Source organism: Chanodichthys erythropterus, chromosome 6, assembly GCF_024489055.1.
Source record: "Chanodichthys erythropterus isolate Z2021 chromosome 6, ASM2448905v1, whole genome shotgun sequence".
Taxonomy (NCBI): Eukaryota; Metazoa; Chordata; class Actinopteri; order Cypriniformes; family Xenocyprididae; genus Chanodichthys; species Chanodichthys erythropterus.
Genome location: NC_090226.1, coordinates 28,488,371 through 28,501,043, shown reverse-complemented (window position 1 = coordinate 28,501,043; position 12,673 = coordinate 28,488,371). Strand labels below are relative to the sequence as shown.

Sequence of the window (12,673 nt, the reverse complement as noted above, 5' to 3'; positions counted from 1 at the left end):
AGCTTATTTTGTGCATAAAATTATAACATTTATCAATTTAAACATTTATGTTATTTATGTTCTATTGTGAAAAAAATATTGGCTCATGTGATTTGAAAGTTTTTTTTTTTTTAGTTTTCATTTTACTCAAATTAAAAAAAAACATCCCAACATTTCCAGAATTCGGGTTGTACAATAGCCGACACACCTATGTTTCTTGACAGTTTGTACATGTCTGAACTCCACTTTTGGACCATTAGCTTACCGTGCCGACCATTTTTTTCCATGCTCTCCAGACCATGCGCTTAGATTTTTAAAGTCTACAATTACTTCAAATCTACTTCCTCTTTCCTCGCCATTGGCTGAATTTTCAGGCTATATATGGTAGGGGGCACTGTTACACATCTTCTGAAAGAGTACAGAATCTCCAGATCAAAATGCAGGAGAAGAAGAAGCTGAAACAAGCGATAGAAGATTACTCATGCAAATAAAAAATAAAGTGATCATCAAACATTAAACAGGATATAAATAAACACTGCCAAACGTTATGTGGACTATTAAGCTTTGGGGGTGTTTATGGACTAGATCTACTCCATCTGTGTTTGATCATTGTTCTGAATCCCATCTGGACGTAGTCTTTGACAAAAATGCAATTTTCGCAGCTTTTTGTTTAATTTTTTTCTTTCTTTCTTTCTTTCTTTCTTTTTTTTTTTTATAAAACTTACACACATTTAAGTGTTGATTAAAAAAAATGATTCATGAAGCTAGAATAAAATAATTTTAAAATGAAAAGAGTTAAAGTACAGTTAAAGGTATTTCAAGTATAAAATATAATACCCAAATAGGAACATAGTAGTATACTTAAAGTGCAAAAATAATATATAAAAAGTAAACTATAAGCGTGATGTTATGTTCACTTAAAGAAAACTTACAAGTATACTTGCACTAAACTTGGAGTATATTTCAAAGTGTACTTTCATTTGCTAAAAATGTACTACTAGTATTAAAATAGTAAACTACTAATATACTTATAAGTTCACTTATAGTACAGATGCAGTACAAATGAGAAAAGTAGCTGTAAACTAATTGTGTACTTAAAGTTTACTACTGTTACACTTATAGTGCGCTTAAACGTATACTTCAGTTGGGCCAATTTAGTCCCAAATATTAAAATAGTACACTTACAAGTTTACTACTATAACATTGATACTAGTATACTTACTATATAAAGTATACTTAAAAATATACTTGAACATTACACTGTAATGTGAAGTAAGTAATTGAAGTAAGTAATGTGAACTTAATAATTCGAGTTCATAACTTAAAATGTTTTGTAATATTAATTACTTTGTAGTCATTACACATAGTATATTTAAGTTAACTTGCCATCCAGCAAAATTCATCCATGCCTCCCATCATGCATTGCTGCATGAATAAATTATGAGCTGAATTGTCTTAGTAAATATATATATATATATATATATATATATATATATATATATATATATATATATATATATATATATATATATATATATATATATATATATATATATATATATAATATTTTTTTTATTATTTTTTTTTTGTGATAAGGACAACTTTTAAAAAAAAATTATTGTAAAAGTTGATCTTCTGCTGTAGAATCATAGTGCTGCTGTAATCAATAATGTAAATCTAACTTAGAGATTGGGCTCTAAATGAGTTCAGTGATTCAGATCAAATAATGATTATGTGAAAACATAATCAACACCACCTGATCATCTTTTAACTTTGCTTGTCTGGTTGGTTTTAATGCAGTTAAATCTGCCCAAACAAAATCTAATATTATAAAGTCAAGGGTCAAGAGCTCAACTAAAACAAACCCTGTCCTCGATGATGGTAACTTAAAAATTGTGATTTTCTCCTTTGGTGAAAAACTATAAAAAGGTAAATGTTTGGAAAAATGTCTGTAGAACAGCCAAAACAAAGGTTCCAACTGCTTATCAACAGCTCCTCGAATTCACACACACCACGACAACATGGCGTCATTACCTGCCACAAACCAGTGTGTAGGAGGCGTGGTCAGGAGAAAAACTTCATAATTTAAGTACATTTAACTTACATTTATTAACACATTCAAATACACCCAAAAATAAGTAGAATATACTTATATTTTATAAGTAATGCAACCAAACTTAAATATTTTAAGTATATTGTAATTATATTTTTAAGTAAATATAAAATCCGGGCTAAGAGTGTACTTAAGTATACTTGATACAATTAACTTGAAGTATTCTTCTTTTTCGTAAGGGTAGTGTTTTAGAAAACTGTTTGTTTTGATTCTACTGGTTTTGCAGAAATTAGTGTATGTTGCTTTGGATAAAGAGTGTATAAAATATCAAATGATGTAAAGGTGATGTGACAATTTTAGACATTTGCTAACTTCAACCATAGGCTGTGCCCAAAACATAACGCAACTGCTTCTAGTCAGTCAATAACTTTTTTTATTTCTTTATGGTAGCATTTGTTAAAGGGATGGTTCACCCAAAAATGAAAATTTGATGTTTATCTGCTTACCCCCAGCACATCCAAGATGTAGGTGACTTTGTTTCTCCAGTAGAACACAAATGATGATTTTTAACTTGCCGTCTGTTAGTCAAATAATGCTAGTGGATGGGAACTTCTACTATAAGAGTAAATAAAACTTGCATAGACAAGTCCAAATTAAACCCTACGGCTCGTGACGACACATTGATGTCGTAAGACACGAAACGATCGGTTTGTGCGATAAACCGAACAGAATTTATATAATTTTTTACCTCTAATACATCACTATGTCCAACTGCATTCAGCACTCGCTTAGTAAGGTCTGATCGCGCTCTGACAACGGCAGTGATGTCTCGCGCATATACTTCAATGAGAGCAAGACATCACTGCCGCTGTCAGAGCGCGATCAGACCTTAAGATATTTTAGATTTAGTACGACAGCTTTCTGTCCCTCCATTGAAAGTGTAGGTACGGTGCACTGTCCATATCCAGAAAGGTAATAAAAACATAATCAAAGTAGTCCATGTGACATCAGTGGGTTAGTTAGAAGTTTTGAAGCATCTAAAATACATTTTGGTCCAAAAATAACAAAAAATACGACTTTATTCAGCATTGTCTTCTCTTCCGGGTCTGTGTATATCCACAGTGACGCTGTTTCTTCTTCTTCTACGGCGGTTGGCATCCAGCTTATTGGTGCATTACCGCCCCCTTCTGCTCCGGACAGTGACGCGATTAGGACATCTGCGACATGCACACCTACGCACCATTTTAAAAAATATAGCAATACCAAAATACAAACAATGTAGAATAGCTTGAATACAGCGTGCATCTCCCTCAGTCTGTAAACAAAGCTCGGGCACACTACATAACTCGTCATCAGCATCACTGTCCAGAGGTCATCTTGTTATAAATAATGATCTAAACAAATTTAAGTAAGCATTAGAGATAACAAAACAAATGTTTAGAGACTACAGTGCATATTTCTTGGTAGAAATTGAGTCATAAGTTGAAAGCAGAGAGGCGGGTCACTACTCTGCCATTGGGGTCAAAAAAGGAAAGAGATGGGGGGAAAAAGTATCTAGAAATGAGCCATCAGCAAAGATGGCAGAATTCAAATCATGTGTGCCAGCTGAGCAGTTTCCATTGATATGAATGGGAATGCTGACAGCTAGCTTTCACTTGTATTGTCACAGAAACAGGTGTGATTTCTCTGGACACATATTTCTGTGGTATTGATGTTAAAGTAAGGATATTTTATGAATGGTATAAAAAAAAAAAAAAAAAAAATAGGAGAACTCCTGTTTTTCTATGCATCCTGATTCATTCTCCACACAAACCTTTTTGTCCTGTTGCTAACATAAAAGTGAATATATCTTCCCTGAGCATGCTCTGTGTGCAGGTTGCTTTTGTTAACTGGTGGAAATTATTTTCCTCAGCAGTTCTCAGTTCATGGCTGCCCCCATCTGGCTGAAAGGTGAATTTTTGCTTTGTGTGAACTGCTGGGACTTGATGGTTATTTTGAGAGTTTCAGCCACCATTAGTCCATATAGTAAGCAAACACACGCATACTTGCAAAGGAGAAAGAGCACTCTTTTGGGAATTTATTGCATGTGGAAAGATAAACTTGTGTGTGTGTTTACATAGCTCTGTGTCTTTGGTAATTGCATAGCAGAGAACCACTGTAAATGCTATTCAGAGTTTCACACCATTCATACATTAATATCTGCAATGTTTTGATTTTAAAAAATCAAAACATTTCACTTTCCTGCCATCATAGATGAAAGTATCTCTCTGCTCCATTAGGACTATTAAACGTCACTCCTGCAGCTATTTTATGTGTGTGTGTGTGTGTGTGTGTGTGTGTGTGTGTGTGTGTGTGTGTGTGTGTGTGTGTGTGTGTGTGTGTGTGTGTGTGTGTGTGTGAGAGAGAGAGAGAGTGAGAGAGAGAGAGATAGACTGAATAGGATCAGCAGTTTTACCAGAGGTTTACAACCCAAATTCTGGAAATGTTTGGAATCACATGAGTCAATATTCACAATAGAACACAGATAACATAACAAATGTTTAAATTGAGAAATTTTACACTTTTATCCACTAAATGAGCTAATTTCAAATTTGATGCCTGGTCTCAAAAAAGTTGGTACAGGGACAAGAAATGGCTGAAAAGGCAAGACATTTTTAAAAGATTCAGCTGGGAAAACATTTAGCAACTAATTAAGTTAATTGATATCAGGTCTGTAACATGATTAGCTATAAAAGGGATGTCTTAGAGAGGCAGAGTCTCTCAGAAGTAAAGATGGCTCTCCAAATTGTGAAAGAGTCCATAAAAAGATCATGGTATACTTTAAAAACAATGTTCCTCAACATCAAATTTCAAAGGCTTCGCAAATCTCATCATCTACAGTGCATAACATCATCAGAAGTTTCAGAGAAACTGGAGAAATCTCTGTGCGTAAGGGACAAGGCCGAAAACTTTTATTGAATGCCCGTGGTCTTCGGGTCCTCAGACGACACTGCATCACTCATGATTGTGTCAATGACATTACTAAATGGGTCCAGGAATACTTCCAGTAGTCACTGTCGGTAAACACAATCCGCTGTGCCATCTGCAGATGCCAACTAAAGCTCTATTATGCACAAAGGAAGCCATATCTGAACATGATCCAGAGGCACCTTCGTGTCCTGTGGGCCAAGGCTCATTTAAAATGGACTGTTTCAAAGTGGAAAAGTGTTCTATGGTCAGACAAGTCCAAATTTGACATTCTTGTTGGAAATCACAGACGCCATGTCCTCTGGGCTAAAGAGGAGGAAGACCTTCTAGTGTGTTATCAGTGTTCAGTTCAAAAGCCAGCATCTCTGATGGTATGGGGGTGCATAAGTGCATACAGTATGGCAGCTTGCATGTTTTGGAAGGCACTATGATTGCTGAAAGGTATATAAAGGTTTTAGAGCAACATATACACATTTTGTGCATAAAACTGTAACATTTCTCAGTTTAAACATTTGTTATGTTATCTATGTTCTATTGTGAATAAAATATTAGCTCATGTGAATAAAAGTCTTTTAGTTTTCATTTTATTCAAATTTAAAAAACGTCCCAACATTTCCGGAATTTGGGTTGTAATTTGGATTTAGCAAAATATGGTTTTGTTTAATTTGGGAAATTAAAGCTCAGAAGAAGTATGCAGAATACATCACTGATTGTGTTGAATGTTATTGTATGTTATCTGAAATCACGTGGTGAGCTATTTTTTTATATAAGCAAATGGACTTTGTTGTGTTCATAAGTGAATTGTGTTATGGGCTCCTATTTTGAAAAGGAAGTCAGAACTGTTGAGTAATGACGTAATGTGTGCGAGAACTGAAGTGAATGAGTAAACAAGATGGATGAAGTTCACTACTCCTGTCTTGTTTGCTTCATTGTTTACTAACTCCTGACAGATACCACAGATTTACTATTTTCTCATGGCAATAAACTGTCAAAGAATTTCAAGTGAAAAAACAATAAATTGTGTGTCCTACTAATAATTGTGTGTATTTACACTAAGAACAAAAATTATAAGGATAACCATACCGATAACTATATTTTAGCATCCACAACAAAGCATGATAACATTCTGTTTATTGTTGTAAATTATCAAAAAATGTAAAACAAATTATCACCAAATCTTTCTTGTTAAAAAAATAAATAAAAAATGGTTATGGTGCAGGGTGGACAGGCAGCCTGTGTATGTGACATTAACGCATGTGCAGTCTGTGAAGGACTTGTGAGAGAGCTGCCCGCTCATACCCCCACAACATGACTGGATGAGTAAATATTTACCCTGATTTGAGCAGAGATCAGATTCAGTCCTGTGGGAACTTAAATCAGCAAGATGAGGGTCCTACCACAGTTTACTTAGCTATGAATGAAATTCTGAAATACTTCATAAAAATGAGCATGCATTGTCCCCCAAAATATTTCATAAAATGAATCATTGCTGTAGAAACCATATGTACATTCGGCAATGTTGAATATGGAAGGCAGTCTGTTGGAAGCTAGAAGGATGGCTTGAGGCTGAGTAAAACTTAAAGTTCGAGACCCGGCTCGTGGTCCTTTCAGTTCAGTTCAGTTCAGTTCATCTTTATTAATTTCCCGAAGGCAATTTGGTTGCAGCACACAAGCATTTCACATAAACAACAAAAACACACTTTCCCGATCTTGTACCCCTCTCTCTCTCCCACTTCGCTTCCTGTCTAATCACTGTCCTATCATAATAAAGGCAAAAATGCCAAAAATAAATCTTAAAAAAAAGAAAGTGAACAAATCTTTTAAGTCGCACTTAAGTGGGTCAAGAAAGCACTCTAAAGTACAGCTAATTGCATTTCATATAAACTTAAACTAACTATATCACACTTAAATATATGCTTTTAAAGTAGGGTACAAAGGCACATGGTGGGGAAATGCAAATTTGATTTTACTTTCCTCTAAACCACTAGATGGCACAAAAACTTACCACATCACTTTCCAAAACATCCACTTTTCAAGATGCACATGGAAATTTGGCTGATCCTTGATATGATTGCGGGCAGAGAGCAAAGTTAATTCTGTGCTAATTTGATATACTTTTTAATGTTTTGTTTAAAATGTTGTAGATTTAAGTAGCAAATGAAAATCACTAAAATTATTATTTTATATAATTTGGGACAAAGGTCTTAATGTTTTTCAGTTTTGTTCAAGATAATTAATAAAGCAACAGTTTTTCAATAACAGAAGAATATGTAAAAATATGATATTTGGGCAAAAAGCGAATCTGCTGTTGGGACTAAAGGTGCAATAATTAACATGGTAAATATCACATATTAAAGTCCCCTTGTAGTCATCAATTTTATCCCTTAAAACTCATCTTTGATCACCAAAGTTACGTATTTAAACATTTTTTCCTTAAAATAGCTTGAATGTAACTCTGTACCCTTGCCTTATTTAGTATGTGTGGTGCTATGAATATGCAAATTAGCCCCACCTCCAGTCACTCACACCAACACAGAGATCCATTCATTGATGATCACATGTTGATGTGATTGTTTACAAGGTAGTTTGTGATGTCAGAAACACCAGTGATTTCAAACCGCGTTTTTGAGACTGTCTAGTTCGAGAAAACACTCAGCAATGGTGTTGACTAACTGTATTAATTTGCAAATGATTTGTCTTAAAGCATATAATATAATAATCTTTACTTTTTAAAATAATTTTGTTTAATCTATATTAACATATTTTAATGACAGTATATTTACTGAACAAAAATTAATTCTAAATATAATAAAATAAACAGAATGTAGTACAAACGTTTTCTTCAAACAACATTTTTCTTAAGGTAGCCCTGTTGTACTCTTTTTAAAAGTATGCCAAAGTGTACTTCTAATAGTAATGTAGTAATGTTTTCTTCAAAACATGGCACTTGGTTTGATATTTTGTTATCTAATATAGTAATATTCATACCTTTTGAGAATGAGATAACTGTACAGGGATGTACTATAAATGCACTTGCGTTATTGCTCGCTTTAAGGGGAGTCTCCAGCAAAGGGTTAATATTGAGACAGTCATCTGGTGGTTCCGCCCTCTCCATGGGCTGTGACTCACTGTTCATCTGCCAGTCCCACAAACACACATAAACACAAATGCGCGCGCACACACACACACACACACACACACACACACACACACACACACACACACACACACACACACACACACACACACACACACACACACACACACACACACACACACACACACACACGTATGAGGCCAGAATGCTGGTGTAAACTCATGTATATGAGTTCAGCTGTCTGAGCTGCTGGGGGAGAGAGAGAGTTTACTCTGGTGCTTGGTGACACTGGAAGTTAGTTTTTTTTTTTTTGTGTGTGTGTATTATCCTAGTATGTGTGTTTAACAGCAGCTTTCAAGACAATAAAAAATAATTTTAATGTGGATTACAAGGAGTTAATGTGATTTTAAACTGAAGGATGACAACTAGGCTTATACGAGATGTCTGGGCGAACTCTGTCATGTCAGCGTGGCTCCATGTGTTCATCGCTCTTCTACAACAGTAACTCAGTGGTAGGAAGCATGTGTTTCAGTCTACATAAAAGGAAGAGCTGATTTCTGGAGGGAAACATGAGTTTGCCAACTGGCTGTGTCTTTCTTCCACCCACTGACCGCACTTTTAAAGTTCGGAACGTCAGTCATTGCGGCTCTCCGTGTGCTGTCAACTGTCCAATTGACATTGTGCAGAAACGCAGGCGGTAATTGAATTTCATATTCTTTTGCTTCTCTTGTGTCTAGAATCAGTTCTGCATGTAAAATAGCGTTTGGCTCTTCAAAAATTATTTTCCCCCCCAATGTTAAAATACTTTTTCCCCTGTTTAACAGGACTTCAATTGTAAGCCAAGTAAGCAGTTTGATTTTCACTAAAAGTGAGACACTGAAACTCTGTGGTGCTATCAAAATATTTGTTTGAGCAGTCCAACTTGTCAACTTATGACACAACCAATAACATATGTTTGGGTTGGGGCTACTCGTTTGCCTGACCAATAGGAGATGTGGGCAGGGGTTGAAGTAGGAGTGTTTGAGAAAACCTGTTTGAAAACAATTATTGTTTATTAAGGTCATATAAGTGAAAATATTCAGTATTGCAATTTGTTACGCAAAGTGACCAATCTCTTCATTCGTATACTTGATGCCAATACCATCATGACATATGGTGAAAGTTATGTTTACTGTACAGTTGCTAGCTTGAAACTAACTTAAACAGATTAATTTGATACATTTCATTCTGTTGGGCTTTAATCAGCTGTTTTAGGTTTCTGCTAAGATTTCAGTAGAGTTTATGTTGTTATTTCAAAGATATGCACTGTGATAACTTTCTTCAAAGGAGTTAAGTTTAGCAAATGACTTATTTTTTTTAGTTTGTTCTTCGTAGAAACCTGTAAATGGTAATTAAATAGACACAACTTACATTTACTACAGAAATGCATAACGAGGCAATAAAAAAGGCTGTATACTGAAAATAACTGTGTGAAATGTCCAACATAAACTAATTAGAAAACATAACTTTTTGGGTGGATTTGTACAATATGATTCATATGAAAATGTACAATGTTTGGAAAAAAATAAGCAAGAAGGTCCACACTTACTGTAACCCCAACCCTAAACATAACTGTCAGTGGGGCATAAACAGATTGTACTAAAAGACACTAATGAAATCGTACAAATTCATATAAATTAGCCACAAATTTGCCAAAATGTAAAATAGCTAAGAATTTCTATGAGATTGTGCTGGAAATAAGTATTGTTTGCCTTTGAACAGTTGTTTTGTAGGTGTCAGTTTCTGTGTAGTGATTTCTATGACTCAAATAAGAACTAAATGTATTGTTCATTCCCCAGAGAACTACACATGTTGAAAACATCAGTAAAGTGAACTTTTACTGATGTTCATTCAGGATGTTTGTTTTTGTCATTACCAGTCCCCGTGAGAGTTCTCTCATGACAGTGATGGAGTGAATCTCACAAAAACATCTCCAGGTCATATTTCACTCCAAAATCAAATCATAACAAGTATAAAAAATGAATATAGATACATTAGCAAATAAAAATTTAATCAATTACACATCAATTATATTTTGAATAAAGTATTAAAGTGATTTGTAATTTTGTTTAGGTCTACAATAGGTTTACATGCAACCAAGGTAAAAAAAAAAAAAAAACTCATAATAAAAAAAATTTACTCATAATGTACATTGCAGCATCACCTTTTTTTCTCACAGCATCTGAAACGGTTTGATGAGGATTCTGTCAAATCTCAAGTTGACAGTTTAACAGTTGAGCCCAAGCCTCCGTTGCTAATTCTAAAATGTAACTTAGGACTAGTAATGAAGGACCGTTGAGTCGCTTCATTGAAACTCATTGTAATATGAAGAGTATTATGAGAGAGAGATAGCTGATATTCTTCAGGTCAATCTTATATTCAAAACCACAAAATTAGTTTAATTGTCTGCTGAGGAAAGCGATATCTTTGTCCTTTTATCATTTAAGACATTCCCATGACAGCGCTAGTCAATGCATTTGTCAGTTGTGTCTCGTAAGATGTTGTTTAAAGTAAAAACAATGTCCTTGTTTCCTTGTTTCAATCCATTTCAATATGAAAGTCATTGTGACTGACTGACTCATAAAGATGTCTTTGTCGCCATCTAATGTCGTATTAATGTAACTTTCACTGAAGTCGAAATCACTAACAGACTCTTGAAATTGAAATATTTTTCAATTAACCAAAAGTTATTTATATAAAATATTATTTACTGAACAATAACATTTAAATGAACAACAATAGCCATTATAACAGTATAAGAGGTAAAACAGGAAATAAACACAAGCAAACAGTTCAGTCAAATGTACAAAAGCAGTGCTCTAGTTAGTAAAGGATTTAATTTCAATGTAAATATAAAGTTATGAAACTTCATAAAGCCATCAAGCCAAATCTATCAGCTCTGAAACAAGTCATAGATTAATAAAACCAAAGATTGCCCGTTTGATATACCCAAAATGAATTATACCTCATGTTTAAACACTTTCTACATAAAAGCCAGCGGCAAATTCCATGCTCTCTGGGATCCTCCTTGGGTATTCCGTTCCCCATAACGACCCCTAGGGGACGCAGTGCGAGTTCCTTTTCGAATGGAAACATCTCAGGTTACGCATGTAACCATGGCTTCCTGAAAACAGGGAACAAGATACCGCGTCCCTTTGCCATGCTTTTGGTCTTCCTGCACACGTTTATTTCAGACAAGAAGTGGACGATGTTTTGCACAGGTGCCCTCTTGTACTCTCGTTCACAACAGTGGTGATGTCATAGGCTGTCGCCTGCCAATGTCAAGTTCATTGTTGTGTTTAGGGTGTACTCACACTAGCCACTCTGAACCGTGCCCGAGCGCGTTTGACCCCCAAAGCCCGGTTCGTTTGACAAGAGTGATTGCTCCGTTCCGTGCCTGGGCGCGGTTTGTTTAGCTGGCCCTGGCCTGCCTGGAAGAGGTGGGCCAGAGCGCGGTTCGGTTGGGCTCGAGCATGGTTCACATGCAGTGTGAGCGCTAACTGTGCCGGAGCACGGAACAGTTACAACTTTTGTGTGCGCTACTGTCATCATTACGGCAAACATCTTTATTACTACTTTGATAGTACACTTATCAATTCATGTAATTAATTCAAGTTTATTTGGGTTTATAACGGGTCTGGTTCTCACCTTATTGATGAACAGGAATTGAAGTTTGTGAGTAAAACTTCAAATTCCTCCATTAACGTCAGCTGCCTTCATAATAATCCTCTGATATGTGCAAGTGAAAATCGCTGCATAGCATAAATTATAAATAGCCTATATATTAGGCAGTATCTTAGCGAAAGTGTATTTTTTCCTGTTTTCTTCCATTCAGAAAGTTGCATCGTATATGACGTAAATGTGCTTTGGCCTGGAACGTTAAGTGCAATGTGAGTGTGGACCAGTGGGGGAGTGGGGAGGGGGAGATTCGCGCTTGGGCATGGTTCAAGGCAACCGTGCCTAGTGTGAGTACACCCTTAGACTCATGCTTCAAACACCTGTCATGCCGGAGCCATTCCACATAGCGACCCCTAGGGGATGCAGCGTCTCTTTCCCTATTCTCAGTGAACCATGGTTACATGCGTTATTACAGGTTTAGTTTTTTTCAACTGCTTACACACATTTTCAAAACTTTGCCTCTTTTTTCAAAACTTCAAAACACACAAATCCAACAATTGCACACACAAAATGCAATATGACTCATACCTCTTGAAAAATGAAGCAACGCATTCAAAATATCATAAACACATCTCAAAAGCAAACATTTGTCTTACGTTGCAAACATCTTTGCAATAATATTCTATTTTTGGATATATCATATACACATAGTTATTTAAAACCTAAAGCTTTTCTTTCTTGAGCTCCTATGTATATTTTTGTACAAGATTGAAAGTAATTAGCAGAGAGATGTTGAAAAATTCACTGTAAACACGAAAGCAAGATTGAAACCATACAATGTTTTTTACTGTAAGCATTTGTGGTTTTGAATACAGTATTACACAGTACAGAAAAAAAAAGAAATACATCAACCATGTGTA

The 12,673-nt window shown here is 35.2% G+C and overlaps 1 protein-coding gene across 3 annotated transcripts in view; it reads left to right on the top strand.

Moving 5' to 3' along the window:
- The window catches only part of pde4cb (phosphodiesterase 4C, cAMP-specific b), a 122,835-nt gene that overhangs the window by 83,390 nt on the left and 26,772 nt on the right, over positions 1-12,673 (top strand). Inside the window, exon 1 of one of the 3 annotated variants that reach the window (XM_067388555.1) lies at positions 8,660-8,793. The exons of the other annotated variants lie outside the window; for them this stretch is intronic. Coding sequence (XP_067244656.1) covers positions 8,666-8,793 — 128 coding nt within the window. The 5' untranslated portion in view covers positions 8,660-8,665. Of the gene's footprint in view, positions 1-8,659; positions 8,794-12,673 lie in introns of those variants that run through there. 3 annotated transcript variants of the gene reach the window in all.